The 19,273-nt window shown below is 37.8% G+C and overlaps 4 protein-coding genes across 4 annotated transcripts; 2 read left to right on the top strand and 2 right to left on the bottom strand.

Annotated features, from left to right (window-relative positions):
• Positions 1-462: 462 nt before the first annotated feature.
• On the bottom strand, positions 463-3,046 carry LOC106314679. Its single transcript, XM_013752514.1, has 9 exons — positions 2,932-3,046; positions 2,835-2,846; positions 2,639-2,720; positions 2,426-2,537; positions 2,179-2,342; positions 1,987-2,107; positions 1,693-1,917; positions 652-733; positions 463-536 (listed from the first exon to the last, which is right to left on the bottom strand). The coding sequence occupies exons 1-9, from the start codon at positions 3,044-3,046 to the stop codon at positions 463-465; spliced, it is 987 nt and encodes a 328-aa protein (XP_013607968.1).
• A 1,832-nt stretch (positions 3,047-4,878) lies between these two features.
• LOC106313597 (molybdopterin synthase sulfur carrier subunit) lies at positions 4,879-5,660 on the top strand. Its single transcript, XM_013751456.1, has 2 exons — positions 4,879-5,032; positions 5,230-5,660. Exon 2 carries the CDS (start codon positions 5,260-5,262, stop codon positions 5,569-5,571), a length of 312 nt encoding a protein of 103 aa, XP_013606910.1. The 5' UTR covers positions 4,879-5,032; positions 5,230-5,259; the 3' UTR covers positions 5,572-5,660.
• A 2,203-nt stretch (positions 5,661-7,863) lies between these two features.
• On the top strand, positions 7,864-11,352 carry LOC106313596 (subtilisin-like protease SBT3.3). Its single transcript, XM_013751455.1, has 10 exons — positions 7,864-8,175; positions 8,271-8,362; positions 8,457-8,554; positions 8,700-8,855; positions 8,940-9,601; positions 9,683-9,771; positions 9,863-10,111; positions 10,196-10,310; positions 10,385-10,577; positions 10,672-11,352. Exons 1-10 carry the CDS (start codon positions 8,059-8,061, stop codon positions 11,241-11,243), a joined length of 2,343 nt encoding a protein of 780 aa, XP_013606909.1. The 5' UTR covers positions 7,864-8,058; the 3' UTR covers positions 11,244-11,352.
• Positions 11,353-11,533: 181 nt separating this feature from the next.
• LOC106315948 (splicing factor 3B subunit 4) lies at positions 11,534-12,738 on the bottom strand. Its single transcript, XM_013753800.1, has 3 exons — positions 12,408-12,738; positions 12,188-12,344; positions 11,534-11,847 (listed from the first exon to the last, which is right to left on the bottom strand). The coding sequence occupies exons 1-3, from the start codon at positions 12,651-12,653 to the stop codon at positions 11,741-11,743; spliced, it is 510 nt and encodes a 169-aa protein (XP_013609254.1). The 5' UTR covers positions 12,654-12,738; the 3' UTR covers positions 11,534-11,740.
• Positions 12,739-19,273: the final 6,535 nt, after the last annotated feature.

The following is a 19,273-nucleotide window of genomic DNA, read 5'->3' on the forward strand; positions in this document are numbered from 1 at the left end:
TTGGTTTCAATTTGAAACATACATGGTCTGTGGAATCGATGTGCCAGAAATCACTATTGCATAATTCACAAAAAAAAAAAAAATTTAACAGATATAATCTATGGTATATAGGGAATTCATTCGCAAGTATCACGGAAAAGAATCATGAATTAACGTAAAAATGGTGTCCAAATTTTATAAACATTGACTTGAACCATGTAATAATTTCCTCCATATTTTAATATTTGAGAATTGTCTGAGCGAAGGTTTACGCAGCAAATGCTCTCTTTAATTAGATGAAGATTAGAGTATATAGTGCCTGGTAATAACAAATGGGTAAGTTTGTGTGTAGGAAATTATAGATTAGCATTAACAGTTTATAAATGACTTTTGAACAGCTTAGCTGTATATAGTATAAGATCGTTTTCAAATTTATTCAGTGAAGACGATCATGCTTGATCACTGAATAGGAACAATGTGCGGTTATGGTTTACGTGATTGATACGTTAGATATATGCAAGCAGCTTTGTAAGCAGTCTGATTAGCTAAATGAGAGTCTGCTTAACGTAAACAATAATTAAATTACATATTTATCATGTGTAAAAATACATAATTATATAACTTTAAAATTTTACAAATTATCTAACACTTAAAAATAAAGATTTGTGTTACCTGCAATTTGGACAGGAGGGTTAGGAGGTGGGTTCTCCATTCTGTCGATCTTGTGATCCTTAGACTCAATCTGTTCATAAATCTGTAATTAGGAATAGGTATAGAAATTTGTTGACTTATTGTAAATTCTTACACCTACACTTTGGAGGCTTTTGGGGTATTGACTTGATATTAGCTTAATTGTCGGTTCCAATGGCGAAGGTATGAGAGAATAATTAATCTAGGTGTTTCTTTGATTGTGCAAGAAAAAAGGTGTTTCTTGAAAGACGGAGGTAGGTGTAATTCGCTTTGGTTTATATTAAAGACGAAGTTATTCCTTAGGAGATATGATCTGTATATATTGTTCTGTTTACGTTTTTGGAAGTAGTAGATAGTAACAAATTTACTTAATTACTTTATTATAATTGATGCTAGGTGCTAAACTTATGGACCAAATCACGTAGGTCAAAGATTTAATAAATATGTAACTCGATTTGGTTTATACTAAATAATGAAGTTATTCCCTAGGATATAAGATCTGCATATATTGCTCTGTTTACGTTTTTGGAAGTAGTATATAGTAACAAATTTACTTTATTCTAATTGATGATAAGTGCTAAACTTATGGACCAAACCACGTCTATCAAAGATTTAATAAATATGTAATTTCAAAGACGTTAGCATTGGATGTGATCATACATATACGTTGTTCAGTAATAATCACAAAATCAGATCCTAATGACTTCCTTATTTTAAAGTCTGAATGTATGCGTAGTAGTAAGGGAAAATAAGACTAACATAATATAAAACCATAAAAGGGAAAGTGTATTAAAAGAAACATAGAAAGCATGCAATGAACAAAAGTTTGAAGATAAAAATGGTAAACATAAAACAGAACTTAAACTGCAGCAAAATCAATCATGGCATAAGAGGATTGATAAAGCTGTATTAGCCACTCTTGGGACGTTTGGCTTCATCCGACTCCATACCATCAGAGGCTTTCCTAACCCTCTCACCCACAGTACCATCAAGACCTCAGATAGGACCGGAGTCCTCACTTACAGACTTCAAGACATCATCAGATGTTGATGGAACAGCGTGTTCTTCCAAGAGAGCTACATGATGTGGAGCCTCTGGTGGGAATACCTTCGTGACAGTAATGGTTTGGGTCTTCCCTGAGAAATTAAGATCGGAGACTTCCACAATGAATTTATGTGTCTGCCCTATTGTATCGAGTAGAGCCTGCGGCACCGGCACGCACTGATCAGCCTCTACGCCCTCATTACACTAACGTTCAAGAAAAATATATGTAAGATCAACTAACTTGGAGCTATGTATAGATATGTTTGAAATTACCTCAAAGTAACTAGCAACTAATTCTGATGCATGTTTTCCAGTCAACTCTCTGCCGGCGTCACCAAGGATCACGAAAACTGCATGTTCACTCTTATCATAAACATTAATCCTCGTGAGGTATCTGCAATGAGAGGCGATTAGATATTAGCGGTGGGAAAAACATATAGATGAAACTGTATATAGGACACTCACTGAGGAATGCCTGTAAAAACACTCTTGTCACATTTCTTGTTGTTACAAATGAGAGAGGTAGGCCCATTGACTGCCTTACTGTTACACCCACCGCATGAAATATAATACCAAGCGGAACCACGAACGACATCATCTATAGTTGCTGTACATTCGAACCACGCAACCTCCCATTTTGAAAATAAAATAAATTATATTAATACACAATGAAGCATAACATAATGAGTGTGAGACAGAACAACTATTGTACCTTAGCAGTTTCCAGTTTGATGTAGGAGAAAAGTTCCGCTAGAGTTGCGGTCTCAGGCTTAGTAACAACCTCTGCATCAATTTTGTTAGCAATATCTGAGTTGAAACTCAACCTGAGAAAACGGGGAAACCAAAAAAAAGTCAGTGCTGAGTTCGCATGAGATACCAAAACAGTAGTTCAATGAAAATTCTAACTGAATACCAAAATGCATACCAGGCAAGATAGTCCCTGCTAGGCTGGACATCAGCATCCATAAACACTCGAGATGATGACATCGACGTGAGAGCAAGGGTTCCTGTTCACAACACATTAATTAATTACTACCATACAACTCGTGAGTACACAACCAATTACGACCACGGTCTCAAATAACAGTAAAGATGTCTCAATACAATTCAGTTTGAGTTACCACACATACGTTCTATATGAGTACACAACCAATTACGACAAATAATGAGACAATATAGTTTTAGTGACTTAATCCGGTAGTTGAACGAAATGCTTACCTCCAAGATGTTTAGGGTTTACTGTTGTGACCAAAATAACGCTTGGAGTGCTTACATACGACTTGAATTTCTCGCAGAATTCAGATGCTGCATGGTCCCATAGATAGAGTTTCATTACTGGCCCGCTGCACAAGTATAAATAATGTGTTAGACATAACACACAAAAACGCGTCTAATATTTGAACAAACTTACCCATGTGTCTAAACATGAACACATAGATGTCGCTTCTCTGCTATATCAACTTCGTCGAGGACCATACGTTCAGTGATAGCCTGCCCATCCACCAGCTTCATGTGGCCAACATAGTCTGAGATAGAACAATTCAAAGGAACAATGTTATTTGGGTGGAAAACCAAATGATTTAAGTATAAAGATCAACAGTGCTTACCATAAAGATTAATTTTGCGGTCGCAGTCGGCCTGAAACTCTTCGTAACTGTAGAACCTGAACCTATCTTCCTGGAATGCAACCGGAGGGTTATCAATAACCGATAGCTCAGAATTCCAAGAAAATGTGACGGTGGCGCTATGATCCGTAACCTGATACTGAGCTTTGTTTCTGGAGCCGTAAAAATGGCTTAGCTTATAAACAGAACCAGAAGCCAGCTCATATGTCCCAACCCGACCCGCTGGAACAAAACCTTGAATAACAGTCCCCTACAGATCATTTGAGATAGTCGATAAATAGAAATCAAACAATATTAGAGCAATATTAAAAAGGGGATCAGTAGTAAATGATTCACAGACAAACCTCTTCATCTATGAGGAGCATCTCCTGTCCAATGAGCGTTTTCGAGTTTGGATTTCGAGCCTCCCAGAAATGAATCAGTCGAAACCTTAAGTCGGCTTCGTGTGGGCCGAATGAAACATCTCTAAAGAGCATCACTTGATCGCCACGCGCGGAGGAGAGAGCAGACGAAACAAGAGACTTCCCGTTAGGTTTCATCACGGTGTCGGAGGAACCGGTAGACATCCGGCTTGGCCTTGGAGTCACTTGATCGCCACGCGCGGAGGAGAGAGCAGACAAAACAGGAGACTTCCCGTTAGGTTTCATCACGGTGTCGGAGGAACCGGTAGACTTCCGGCTTGGCCTTGGAGTCGCGGAGGAGGCGACGGTCTTCTTGTTGGTATTGCGATCGCCAGAGTTCGGTGAGTTTCCTTTGGGCTCCATCGGGATTTTGTATGAGAGAAGAAAATCAATTGTAATCGACGCAAAAAATAGAGATTTATAAATAGAGTAATGGAGAGGAAGATGAAAAGAATCCATTGAATGAGAGCAATGAAGATGAAAGTATGTGTTGAAACGGTTCCGGTGAGAAGAGAAAGAGAAGATCTGGAAGATGAAAGGTGAGCGAAGAACAACATATTCATCGCCTACAGGAGAGAATTGTGCCGACAGAGATAGGGGAAGAAGCCCTAATCGTAAAATAAAAGAAGGCATATTAGGAAGCCCAAAACCAAATACAAAATAAGAAAGACGAAGCCCAAGTCGTGTAATAGACGGATGATATGTCTAATTGCTTGAATATTACTGGTCGAATTTCCAATCCTAGGTGGCGTACGTAAGAAGCCTCCGTATTCTCCTTTTAATAGAGTTTTGATTTCTAGGCAGTTTACGTGAAAATAGTGGAGGCGGTGGCCTCAATTGAGAAATGGTGATGAAACTTTATTTTTTAATGGGAGGAAACTTTGTATCTTAACACACAAAGTACCCAACGGAGATTAAAGCTAAGTGGACGCAAGTAATTAATATTGATTTTTTTGTTTGTTTTAAATTTTTTTGTCAAGCTGAGATTCGGATTCGTCGTGCGACTTGTGATTTAGTATATACGGATTACTTGAAAAATTCGGAAGGAGTTCAGGTTTAAGTTAAACCGTTTAACCATCATCTATCTCCGGAACGAGGGGCAGTTCAGTAATTTAAACATCTTGATGGTCAGACATAAACCAAAGAAAATTGTCGACGCTGACCAAACAACATCACCTCACCTCGTGGTTGGTTTCTCACCGCCGGATTGCGATTCCGCTGAAATCGACACGCTGCCTCCGTCGCTGGAATCTCCGGCGATCGAATCTCACGGTTTCGCTTAATCAACCCCCGGTAACTCTTTATATCCTTACATTCAGAAATTAAAAGCGATGGTATCTGAAATCAACGAAATAAAGGTTTCTTGTTAAGGCAACTCCGATGCGTGGAAATCGAATTGGAGCGTAGATCAAAGTTGGAGATTTTCTACTTCTCTTCTCCTTCTGTTTAGGACTCAACCACTGTTAATCCTTGTGTTTTCTTTTTGTCAGGTGCTTTGGTGGGGATCTTCCCTTTTGGCCATGGACGTTACAGGACAAGCAGCGAAGAAAGAGGTTTCAAAGATTGTAAACGATGAAGTTTCATCAATCGAGATCAAAGTATTGTTATTCGCCAGAGCGCGTGAGCTCACGGGTGTGCCTGATCTAAAACTGAAGATGCCATCAGGTAGTACAACAAAGAAATGTATGGACGAATTGGTCATCAAGTTTCCAAAGTTAGAAGACGTACGCAGCTGCGTGGTTCTTGCTTTGAACGAGGAATATACAACTGATTCGGCAATTGTTAAACACCGAGATGAGTTGGCCATCATACCTCCAATAAGTGGTGGCTAATGCCTTTTGTACTTGTAACTAAATCCTCTTAACTTGGGGTTTTGTATTTTCATTGGCAATAAAATCATAAATGTAACAGTTAAAAGACTTGAAAAACTCGTTACTTTTTGTTCTAAACAACACAAAAAACAAAAAAAAAATCTTTCTTTTGATGAGAAAAAGGTTACATTAGTTCCAGTTTGCTCTGTTTCTCCTACAATCATGACTTCTGTGTATTGATTTTGTAGTCTCTCTGTTGATTTTGGCAAAGAAGCAGCCACATTATCATAACCCAGTAGCCAAATACATTTCTTTTCGATTTTCTTCTTTGTTCCACCAATCAGGTAAAAGAAACGAACCTTTTGTACACAAGAAAATGGAAATGTATGAGACAAGAGAAAGTATTTGCTCTTATAATATTAGTTGAACGCTTGTATATATTAGAAAGGGAGCTAATTTTTCCCGTAAAAGTTCTCTGCAGTTTGCGCTATTACATATTATATGCAAAGAACATCGATTTCTTGCACCTGTTATTGGTGTTTAACTCCTTGGTGAGAGATATAAAACTTCAGTGCATCTTTTAGAGATTGTGATCTATTGTCTGGTTCTCAACGACCAAACATATGGAACTGTTTATTTTCCCTGATCATGTACGCTTTGGTACCGTTCCCGGATAGAGGATAGAGAAATAAACGGAGGAGGTATGAAAGCGAGAACAGAGATATATACATTGTACAGAGGAGTCTAATTGTATTAAACACTTGCAGGGTAGGATCACTTTTTATCACACATTAGGATTTGAGATATATATTACAAGACACCAAAGGAATTAATCAATGATGTTAAGTAGATGAACCAAACAAGAAACAAGTGTATTGATATGATGCAAGGTGTCTGCTTCAGGAAGAGATTTCGTGGAAGTGAGGGAGCATCGAATTCTCATTTGCAAAAACCAGATAAAGTAAACTCGGTGTGTTGATCTGTGATGAGGTACGCAGGGGGAAGCAAAGCCGCGACATGTATAGACGAGCATCTCTAGTTCTTGTAATCGACCGAATTTTTTTATTCCTGATTCTTAATACACAATTCTCCGGACCCATCATACATTTTTATGCATTACATCATTGACCGGACATGCAATCCACAGTTAAGATTGATGTATTTTTTAAATTCAGATACACAAAGTAAGAGAGAGATAAGAGAGATTACGAATCTAAACTTATTAGCTTCCTTACACCCTTCAAGACCATCCACGCAAGGTTTACTGATCAGTACATGAGTTTCAGGTTTAGGAAAGCCAACCCAACTGGCTTACACTTAATTTGCCTTTTGATTGATCCATCCATTTGCTTGTTATTCTTACCAATACTTTGTTTAGATATGTTCATTGCCATGTTGGTTGTTTCATCCCCTGCAAATAAATTATACATTAGTTGACTAATCCACACTTCTTGACATTTTCTTTAGATTTTTTGTTATTGTGCTTTACTGTGTCTAACTATGATGTAAAATAACGGATTCAAACAATCAAAAGTAAGAACAATTCCAAGAAGTAAAAACGTTCTTGGTCAAAATCTTCTTGAGTAGACATCGATAAGAACATTGTCCAAGTATTTTACATTTCTTTATTTGTTGCTTGAATTAACAAATGAGACTTCTTTTCCTGTTTGGAATGAAAAATTAAAGAATATCAGTTCTTGTGGTACTAATTCTGGCAGCCTTATTTTACACCATCATCTTTTATACAAAAAGGGTAAGGTCGCCCATAAGTTATGGGCCATAACTATGTCATATGCATAGTTACCACATATACTAAGCAAGTGTGTTGGGTTTAGTTGCATGTAATTAACTCAAAATAGAACTGGTCAAATATAACAACAGTAGAGTACCTTTCCGCTAAAATTACTTCAAACATGTAATTTACAATATTAAGAAAATAAAAAATATTTTATTTGTTTTCTCAATGTCATATTAGACTTTTTCTGATTCCTATAGAACAAAGGAATAAGCATGGTGCATACCAAGTAAAATTCTGAACCTAAACAGTTACCCATTTCTCCGGTCAAAACGCTTGCTTACGTGCACCCACCCTCAAGAGCAGCAAAGCAAGCTTGACAGAGCATGGAAACCTGAGTTTATGGTCAAAGGAAGATGTCTTTGCACCATCTATTCGCTTGTTGTAGTTACCAACTGCACTTCGTTGAGATATGTTCATTTCCCTGTTTATTGTTGCTCCATTCTTTGCAAAATAAACTATAATTTAGTTGACTAAGACACACAGCTTGACATATTCTTTAGATTTTGTGTGTCTGCTCTTTGTTGTTCTACATTTGATGTAAAATAAGAGATTCAAACAATCAAAAGTTAGAACAGTTCCAAGAAGTAGAGCAGAATCATTCTTGGTCAAACTCTTCTTGAGCAGTCATCTCTATAAATGTTTGGGAGTTCTCGATATTAGTTCCAATTACATTTCATCTCTTTCTCTTTCTTTGTGGCTTGAGATTTGAAATGGGACTCCTTTTTATGCTTGGAATGAAGAATTACAGAATTTTTGTGGTGCTAACTCTGCTAATAATTCTCAATGGGCAGAGCAGTCTCGAGGCAAGAGCTGGTGCGGACAGAAAGGTACTAGACAATGATTATTATTATTTTTTGACCAGTAACATAAGCAGACACCAGTAGACTAACAAAGTTGGTTCTGTTGTTGTAAACTATAATAGGTTCATATAGTGTATTTGGGTGAGAAGCAGCATGATGATCCTGAGTTTGTCACAGATTCTCATCATCAGATGTTGTGGTCTCTTCTTGGAAGGTATGTGAGACTAGTTTCTCTTCCCAAGTTTATATTAATGCCTCAAACTGTTACTCAGATTTCTAGAGTTTTGTGTTTGTTCCCATGATTACAGTAAAGAGGATGCTCATGATTCTATGGTGTACAGTTACCGACATGGCTTCTCAGGTTTTGCAGCCAAGCTTACCAAATCTCAAGCCAAACAAATAGCAGGTACCACATATCATGTCTCTAAGTCTCATATATTTTCTTGGCTTTCTTGTAAGAAAAACACCTACGTCATACATCTACATGCCATCTTCATTTGCCACGTCAAACACATCTGAAATGTTTCTCACTGCTAATTATGTGGCAACAGATTTACCTGAGGTGGTTCACGTCACACCTGATAGTTTCTACGAACTGACAACAACTCGTACGTGGGACTACTTAGGACTTTCAGCCGCCACTCCGAAAAATCTTCTAAATGACAGTAATATGGGTGAAGAAGTTATCATTGGCGTTGTGGACACAGGTTGGAGTGTTAATTTATTTGTACATACATGTCCTGTTGCTTCTGAATAATCAATTAAAAAAAAAACATATTCTGATTGTGCAGGAGTATGGCCAGAATCTGAAGTCTTTAACGACAATGGTATTGGACCGGTGCCAAAACACTGGAAAGGAGGCTGTGAATCAGGAGAGGATTTCAACTCCTCTCACTGCAACAAAAAGCTCATAGGAGCCAAATATTTCATCAATGGGTTTCTTGCGGAGAACGAAAGCTTCAACGAGACAGAATCACCAGACTTTATTTCCCCTAGAGACTATGATGGTCATGGCACGCATGTCGCTACCATAGCTGGTGGTTCGGTCTTGCCTGGCATAAGCTACAAGGGCCTTGCCGGAGGGACGGTGAGAGGCGGGGCCCCTCGTGCTCGAATAGCAATGTACAAGGCTTGTTGGGACGATTCTGGTTGTTATTCAGCTGACATCTTGAAAGCTATGGATGAAGCTATACATGATGGTGTTGATGTTTTGTCCCTGTCTCTTGGCTATCGAGTTCCTTACTTCCCAGAAACTGATGTTCGAGATGCGATAGCTACAGGGGCATTCCATGCCGTTTTAAAGGGTATCACAGTTGTTTGTTCAGGTGGTAACTCTGGCCCAGCTGCTCAGACTGTGGGAAACGCGGCTCCTTGGATCTTGACAGTGGCTGCAACTACTTTAGACCGGTCCTTCCCCACACCTCTTACACTTGGGAACAATAAAGTCATATTGGTAACATTATATCCATTGTTATACCATGTGTAAGATGTTTACACAGCAAATAATAATGTCTTATTGTGAGTTCTTTATCAGGGTCAAGCAATGTACACAGGTCCAGAACTGGGTTTCACTAGCTTGGTTTACCCAGAGAATCCAGGGAACAGCAATGAAAGTTTCTATGGGTAATATCTCTAGCTAGTTTCTTATTAGGATAATATATGTTTATTGTTCAATAAATCATTTGCTAACTTTACTCTGGTTCTTGTAATACAGTACATGTGAGCTTCTTCTCTTCAACTCTAATAGTACAATGGAGGGGAAAGTTGTGTTGTGCTTCACATCATCGAAACGTTCCGGGGCTGTATCAAGCGCTGCACGTTATGTGAAGAATGCTGGTGGTGTTGGAGTTATTATCGCAAGAAACCCAGGAGACACTCTCTCCCCATGTCTAGATGATTTCCCTTGTGTTGCTGTTGACTACGAGCTGGGGACAAATATACTTCTCTACATACGTTCCACTGGGTATGAAGACATGAGCTTTGAGAGAAGAATGTGATCAAACTCTGGTTCTTGTATTACGGATAATGTGCTTGTTGTGGTTTGCAGATCGCCTGTTGTGAAGATACAACCTTCTAAAACACTCATTGGACAACCCGTTGGTACGAAGGTGGCTGAGTTCTCATCAAGAGGACCTAATTCAATTGCCCCTGCGATCCTTAAAGTACGTCAGAGTCCATGCACATAACTTGTCTGTCTCAAGATGCTTTTAATCACATATCATGTGTGGCAATGCAGCCAGATATAGCAGCACCAGGAGTGAGCATACTAGCAGCTACAAACACTAACACCACTTTCAACGACCAAGGATTCATTATGCTCTCAGGAACATCAATGGCGGCTCCTGCCATTTCAGGAGTTGTTGCACTTCTCAAAGCTACACACCGTGATTGGTCTCCTGCTGCCATTAGATCAGCCATTGTCACTACAGGTTCTTGCCTTCTTTGGAAAAGATAAGACAACTAATAGAGTCAACTCTTTAAGAACATATTTATTCTGACAAATGTGTTTTAATAACTATGCAGCTTGGAGAACAGATCCATCTGGAGAGCGGATTTTTGCAGAAGGGTCACCCCGGAAGCTAGCTGATCCGTTCGACTATGGAGGAGGTCTTGTGAATCCAGAGAAAGCAGCAAAACCAGGTCTTGTATATGACTTGGGCCTCGAAGACTATGTTCTCTACATGTGCACTGTTGGTTATAACGAGTCATCAATCTCTCAGCTTGTGGGTAAAGGAACAATCTGCTCGAATCCCATACCTTCCGTACTTGATTTCAACTTGCCTTCTATCACGGTCCCAAACCTCAAAGAAGAAGTTACACTCACCAGAACCCTCACCAATGTTGGACCAGTCGACTCAGTCTATAAAGTAGCTGTTGAGCCACCATTTGGAGTTCAAGTGACTGTGACACCAGAAACGCTAGTGTTCAACTCAACCAACAAAAAGGTCTCTTTCCAAGTGAGAGTCTCGGCCACACACAAAACCAACACAGGATATTACTTTGGAAGCTTGACTTGGAGTGACTATGTGCACAACGTTACAATTCCTTTGTCTGTGAGAACCCAGATTCTGCAGAATTACTATGATGAGAACTGAACTTCTCTCTAGTAACTATTATTCTTGTGATTGTACTGACATTATGCTTTGTATACTTGTATGTGTCCAACTATTTATGTAATGCTGAATAATAACTTCGTAATTTAACCGGGGGATATACAGGGTCACCGGCAAAAAACAAAGTTGAATAATTAATAACGATGGAAGTTTCTGCTCTGTTCTCTAATCCCCAGTTTTTATAAAAAAAAAGGTATTATTGCCAATTGGATCTCCTAGGTATTATTTTACCCTGTCTCAAAGAAAATGCCTCCAATAAATGGTGGCTAATGCATCAGCAAATGCAGTTCCCTTAACTTGGTTTCAAATCTGAATCACGTTCCCTTTGTTCTAAACAACACAGAAAGATGCGTCTTTTTACTGAAAAACAAAGGTTACATCAGTTGAACTAAACTTCCTTGGATGATTACAATCACGAGTTCTTCATCTCCCTCTAGTTCGTTCTTTTCACAACAACAAAAAAGCAAAGAAAAGTGGTCTCAGTAGCGACTGGGTCTTGAATGGTTGATATCTAGTGCCGAACTCAGAACCCTTCTACTGCTGTACTCCAAACCGGCTCCATTTGAAACCCCTGGCGGAGGTGGCTCTGCAAAGACCCAAGAAACTACATCAAGTCTCATACTTAGAAAGACGAATTAGGGTGACCCGAAAAGTCCCTTCCTTACTTACACGTTGTGGTATCAAATAACAAGAGAAAGAAGATTCTTCCAGGATCTTATTATCAATAAACAAGTATCTTCCAGCATTAACCTTATTCTCAAGAGAGACTAGGGTTAATGCAAACTAAATACTCTGTTTCGTAATAACAATCACGGCAAGACTGAGGCAGCCATGTACATTTTGGCCTACTTTGTGCCAATGCTTTTACGAATTTTGTATCTAAGAAAAGTTTCCTTCTTTTTGGATAAGAGCAACAAAGAACAAACCTTGAGTGTAACCAAGAGGCATAGGGGAAGGTGAAGACATCAACTGTGATGAGAATCTCTCCGAATGGTGATGAGTTCTATCCGAATGATCGAAACTCAGAGACTGAGGTCTTGTCCTGTGACCTGAACCTGACTGTGCTTTGTCTTGTCCAGATATCTAAAATCCACAAGCGAAACTCAGCACCACACAAAGTCAAAGAAAGGAGGAGGGAGGACTCACGGCGAATTTGAGAGTTCGATTGTAGAGAGAGACAAGACCGGAGAAGAGCTTGACGGCGTAATCGGCGATCTCTTCAGTCTCATACTCTGCGAACGCAAAGCCTTTTGGTTTTTCAGTTTCTTTATCGCGAGGGATGTGTAGATCGATTACTCTCCCTGCTTGGATCAAGATATCATACAAAACCCTATCGCTTACTCGCTCGTCCAAGTTCCCTATGTACACGGTACAATTGGTGTTCCCGGACATGGACGCTGATGATTACCCTAAAATGAGGAGACGATGAAAGAGATGCTGTTCCGAGATTCGTTTCCGTCAACTGATTGTGAAATTGAGAAGGTAATTACGAAAAGCTTCAAGAGGGCTGGAATTGTAATTTCCTTTCATTTTGACAAAAGATTACCTATCGGTCTAGTGGTTTCGGTTTACACTTACCTTCTTTTTTTTTTTTTTTTTTTTTTTTTTTTTTTTTAACAAATATTTTTATTAATGTTAAATCCCTAATGTTTCAGAATACAATGAAAGATCCATATAGAGAAAACATTAAATTTTAAAGTCCAAACCCAATTTCTAGAATAACCTAGGAGCATCATCCTCACACAACAAATGTCCTCCATGCACACACAGAGCAGTAGCCGTCAAGGTCGTGAAGCAGAAACCGTCAACACCGTGAAACGACAACCGTCGACTTTGTGAAGATTTCACCGCAAAAGACTCTGTTCTTTCAACCCTGCTTTTGTTTCCTCATCACCGAAGATCGGTAAATACCTTTCCAGTAGATCTGAAACCAATACTCTCCTTCGCGCCTCTGTTTCTTCAATGTCCAATCTCTTCCTCTGGATGTGAAGAACTCCAAATACCTTCAAACGATTTGGTACCAACTATTGCCAAAACATTTGCAAGAAGCAAACTCTGGCTTTTCTTAAGTTGAAACAAACCGGTGAGGTTAATCTGCAAAACTCAAAACTCTAACCCTTTTGAATACTTTGCCTAGATTTATAAAGACAAAGATTGACTTCATCCAGTAATAGAGTTTGAGGATAACCATCGGAGAAGATGAGAGCTCAAAGAGACAACCGGAATTTGAAACTAAAACCGGAGAGTAGATGATGTTTATTCAAACACACAACAAAAACATCGCCTTGCGAAGATATAAATCGGCTAAAACCTAAGAAGTAATCCGCAGACGGAAGGAAGGATTGGACTACGCCGAAGATCCTATTAATATTTACACACAAAAAGCAAAATACAAAAGAAAAGACGTGACCGGCGGTGGTGAAACCACCGGCCCCTGACCCTGATTTCTTTCTTTGAAAACTCTTAGAGAAAGGTTAGAGGAAACCAATGTTTTGAAACCACTAAAATTGGAGAGAAGATTGTGGGGTCAGGTGACCCCACTAAAATTGGAGAAAACCAATGTTTTGAAACTCGACCCGGACATTGAATCAGAGTATTTTCCGGGTCACCGGTTCGACCGCGGAATAACCATGGGTCAATAAATTCATTAAAATTAATATATAATTATATATAACTATTAAAAATAAATATTTGAAAATCTAATATGAATAATACTTCCAAAATTTAATTCCAAAAAACTAAAACATCAAAATTGTAATAATTGTAATAGATTGTCAATAATAAAAATAAACTAAGTTAGAATCATCTAACTGAATATTTTTTCGCTTCTTGCTCTCAATTTCTTCAGTGTTTGCATAAATTTAAATCGCACATTTGCCGGAACCTTCGTACATGCATCAGTATCCCCTTTCATACCAGCAAGATGATGTTTCAGCCTATTAATACCACCTCCTAGTTTTTTTTTTGTGACAAAATCCACATTCTAAAACCAGTTTTCATCTTGAATCGTTTGACTGAATCACATAGGACCATGCAATATCTTTTTTTCTCGGACCGAACGGTTTGCAACAGCTATTTCTTCGTAGTTTTCCTCAGGTTCAGTCTCCATTGCCTGTAAAAATCATACACAAAGTTTTTTAAAAATCATGGGACAAAGGAAATATATAGTGTTGTACAAAACAAACAGAACATGACACATCATTGTGATTAAACAAAACAATAGTCACAGCAAAAAAAAGTCACGCAGAACATGATTCATGTCATATGGTATTGCATAAACAATTAGAATAAGACTCATGACTTTGATTCATACAAAACATATCATCATGAACAAATAAAAACTATAAACCTAGTTGGGGATACAGAGTATGTGAGACAGCTGCAAGAAAGACAATACTAGGAAATTGATAAGTGAAAAACTGAAAACCTAATCCTTTTATTTGGAATATCCAACCGACTTTAGTATCACAATTTTTTAAAAAATAAATAAAAGTTATCCACTGGTTCAACCGGTGTCCGGGTTCCGGGTTTTAACGGGGTTTTGCAGATTTTACCGGGTTTTTAAATAGTGGATATTTCTTAAAACTCAAACCGGAATACATGCTGGGTCACCGGGTTTACCGGTCCGACCGCGGATCCGGGTCGGACGTGAAAACACTGAGAAAACAAAATTTTGATGTATTTTTTCTAAAATTATTATAATATTTAGTTAAAATATAGGATCCCACTAATTTATGTGTAAGTTTTCATATGTCCCATTAAATTTGAAAAAGAAAATTCTGTAATAATATATATATATATATATATATATATTTAATTTAGGGTTTATTTGCCAACTAGCCATATTTAGAAGACAAATTAAGTGAATAACAATTATTTTGACATAATGAATAAACTAACATTTAACACCCTAATTCATCCGGTTATACTTTTCTTCTTTGCCATTATCCAGTAAAAATGTGTTCTGTGTGTCCACGTAGTCTATGTAATACATAGTCAAGTATGTCTTAAATATTTTATTAGAAAGAAGAAGGAGTCATCCACGTTACACTTTTATTAGTCACATACATAGATATACCAAATGTTTTATTCTATATAACTGAAGTAGTATAAGATTATAACTTCACCTACAACCCGTAATACTAAACATATCACAACTGCAAACCCTAGGTACTAAACTTTGTCCCAATCACACCTCGACCTCTAAATACTAAATCCTAAATTACAATTACTAAACCCTTACCTAAATATAAATCATAAACCCAAATATAACTCTAACCCAAATAGAATAGAACAAAATAAATAACATAGTTCATATTAGTGAAATTATGAAATGTCTATGATTGCATGTAAGAAGTTAATGATGACCCCAATCATACTTCCTCACCTTCTAAATACTAAACCCTAAATTATAATCACTAAACCCTTACCCAAATATAAACCGTAAACCCAAATATAAACTCTAACACAAATAAAATAGAACAAAATAAATAACATAGTACACATTGGTGAAATTATGAAATGTCTATGATTGCATGAAAGAAATTAATGCTGACCTCAACGATACTCTCTCACCTTTTAAATACTAAACTCTAAATTATTAATCACTAAACCCTTACCAAAATATAAACCCTGAACCCAAATATAAACTCTAACCCAAATAGAATAGAACAATAAATAACATAGTACATATTGGTAAAATTATGAAATGTCTATGATTGCTTGGAAGAAGTTAATGTTGACCTCAACGATACCACATCACCTTCTAAATACTAAACCTTAAATTATAATCACTAAACTCTTACACAAATATAAACCATGAACCCAATATAAACTCTAACCCAAATAGAATAGAACAAAATAAATAACATAGTACATATTGGTGAAATTATGAAATGTCTATGATTGTATGGAAGAAATGCTAGTACCAAGTGGTAAGCTAAATTAAGTGATAGTAAACCGTACCGTATAGAACCATCATACCAAAGATATGCATTTTCATTATATGTTTAAAGGGAGAATAGAAACATGGTAAATGTAGTTGCATTCGAAACAGCATCTCACTAATTCTGAAAGATTTGAGCCGTCTATGATTTAGTGGAAGTAGGTAATGCATTCCCCAAGTTCGAAACCAATAATCCAAAAACTAAATCCGTTTTTCCACGGAATATCAACTCTTATCCAATGTCAACCAAAAGAAAAAGTTTCGAGCTGACACCAAAGATGCATTTCATTCCACATGAGTCATATAGAATAGACAAGGTGAAAATGTAATTGCAATAAAAAGACAATGTACATTAATGTATCCCAAACTGTGATGAATTCAGCATAGCCAAGTCCTCATCCTCTAATGCACCCTTGATCACCCCAATCCAACGAGGATTAGAATAGTTGTTAATCCTTTTCTTTCCAGTGGATTCAACGTCTGTCTCAAACAATCTATTCAGAAAGCCTAAATCGTCCATGCCAAACCTGAACGATGAAGGTAAGAAGTAAACACGGTTAGTACATAGTACTTTACTCTATTTATATAGATATGATGTTTTATAGTGCAAACAAGTATAATGGAAGACGAAATAGTGGAGCAGTAACCATTTAATTCCATCTCAAATAAATTAGTCTTACATATAGTTATATTAGACCATTACAAATATAATAGTAATGAATGATCTCGTACTATGTTCACACGCAGACAAACCTATACCATTTCGAATATAATAGGAATGAAAGACATCATACTATATCCAAAAAGTCAAACTATCGAAGATTATATTCCATACAACAACCTATATAACTACACCTATATCTGCTAAAAAAGCACAATTCAAATTTAACAAAAAGTAATAACAACCAGGGAAACCCCAACCCCAAATCACCCAAACCCTAAATCAATTGGTGAACTTCGTCCACCAAAAGCAAGTACGACGGGCAATGGCAACGAAGCTGTAGATTAACCTAAAGAGTACCATAGTTCTGAGTATAGCGCAAACAAGAAATAAAACAACATGAGATGAAGACAATCGAAAGTTAAAATCCGAAAAACATACAGTAATTAATTCGTCTGAGAAGAATAGACAGTTGGAATTTAAATGGGTACGGGTTTGCACTATTCACAGCTGCAACTGTAACGCCGTCGTGTGAAATTCAATTTCAGAAGAGTAGTTGAGCGCGCGCTTGAAACCAGTGAGTAAGAAGGAAAAACCAATGAATCCGATGGAGGTGACGATGTGGAGCAACTCGGTGACGGAGACCATTCAACTTCAACGAAGTTACCTAGGGAAATAAAAAGATAAGATGTGAACACAGTTAAGCCACGATTTAGTTTTACACATAATAATTAATTTTTTTAGTTTTTATTTCTTCAGGTTATGCCGGTTGCACGAAGGGGCAATACTGTATTATTTTATATAGATAACGACATGTATAGAAACGTTAGGTATATTGGTTAGACAGTGAATTAGACGTTTTTATGGTCATACAGCCCAATTTTCCTTAAATTTAAATATTAAATTTACATATTATAACCCCAGTCAAAAATATTTCTGGCTCCGCCACTATCCACAAGCATCATCATTGAGAATTTTACACACAAAATTCTGAAATTTACTTACACTCGCACACACTTATTACATGTCGTCGCCCACTTACTCGAGCAAGGAGTTGTCGCCCACCTAGTGTTAAGTGTATAAACAAAGGCCGAAATAGACGAATTTTTTTTTTCCATGAATTCTTAGATTTTCTGGAATAAAACCGACTCTTCCAGTAAGAACCACCATAACATCGAATAAATAATATATAGAAAAAATGCAATCCTTCTTCTTGAGGTAATGAACATGCAATTAAAAGTAGATCTACTGAAAAGAGAAAAAAACATGAGCTCTGTACATGATTTTATTGCATGCATGTAGATCAAAGACGAAGGAGAAGAGAGGAAGAACCTTCACAGGTCAAATAATCATCACTGAAGATACAAGCTTATGTCGGTGGAAGTCACCATCACTGTTGCCATCAGTTCTTTCCGTGAAGCTCCTCTACTACATAATTTCTGACGATGTGTAGACCGGAACACCGTCGGAGCTCGAACCATCGTCACCAGAATTCATCTCTCTCTCTCTGCCAAAGTCACAAGGTATTGTCTTCTTCTCACTCTCTCTCTCGTTTTTTTCAGGTGAAACAAGAAATGAAGAAAAAGAGACGCGGGTCCTTATAATCCCGCATGACTCGTTTTGCCCCATCCCAAAAAAACCCAGTCCCGCAACATCCCATCCCGCGAGTCCCGTAAATTTGTGGGCCAAGAAAACCCTCACTACAAGAAAACACGGAAAATCCCGACGGAAAATCCCGACGGAAAAACCGACCGAAAAAAATCTGTCAGGATTTTTCGACGAAATGCCGACGAATATTTGTCGGAAATCTATTTCGGCAAATTCGTCGGAACTTCGCCGGAAAATCCTGACAGAATACTTTCGTCTGTATTTGGTCATACGATCCCGACAGAAAACCGACAAAATTCTGACAAAAATATGACCGTTGCAAAAAATTGACGCATACAGACAAAATACCGACGCAATACCGACTATTTAGGTATTCGGTCAGAATTCTGTCGGTATATTCCGACGGGATACCGACGGATTTAACAGCCGTTGCACTTCCCGACGGAATACCGACAAATTTAACAGCCGTTGCACTTCCCGACGGAATACCGACGAATTATGTAGCCGTTAGTATCCGTTTAAATTACCGACGGAACACCGACGGGTTTTGGACGTTAATTTAGCCGTTGTTATTCCCGAGGGAATACCGACGAATATTTTCCGTCAGGAAGTTTTCCAGATTATTATAAATACGACCTCTCCTTCATTCATTCAAATCACAACAAAACAATATAAATCATGGGGACTGCTTATAATTTTCGTTCTTGGCTAGATTAACCTCATGTGGATCCAAATACAAATTTACGTACGGAGGAATACGCACGTGGTATTCAAGAATTCATGGCGGTGGTTCAAAGT

This window comes from Brassica oleracea, chromosome C9 (assembly GCF_000695525.1).
Source record: "Brassica oleracea var. oleracea cultivar TO1000 chromosome C9, BOL, whole genome shotgun sequence".
NCBI lineage: Eukaryota > Viridiplantae > Streptophyta > Magnoliopsida > Brassicales > Brassicaceae > Brassica > Brassica oleracea.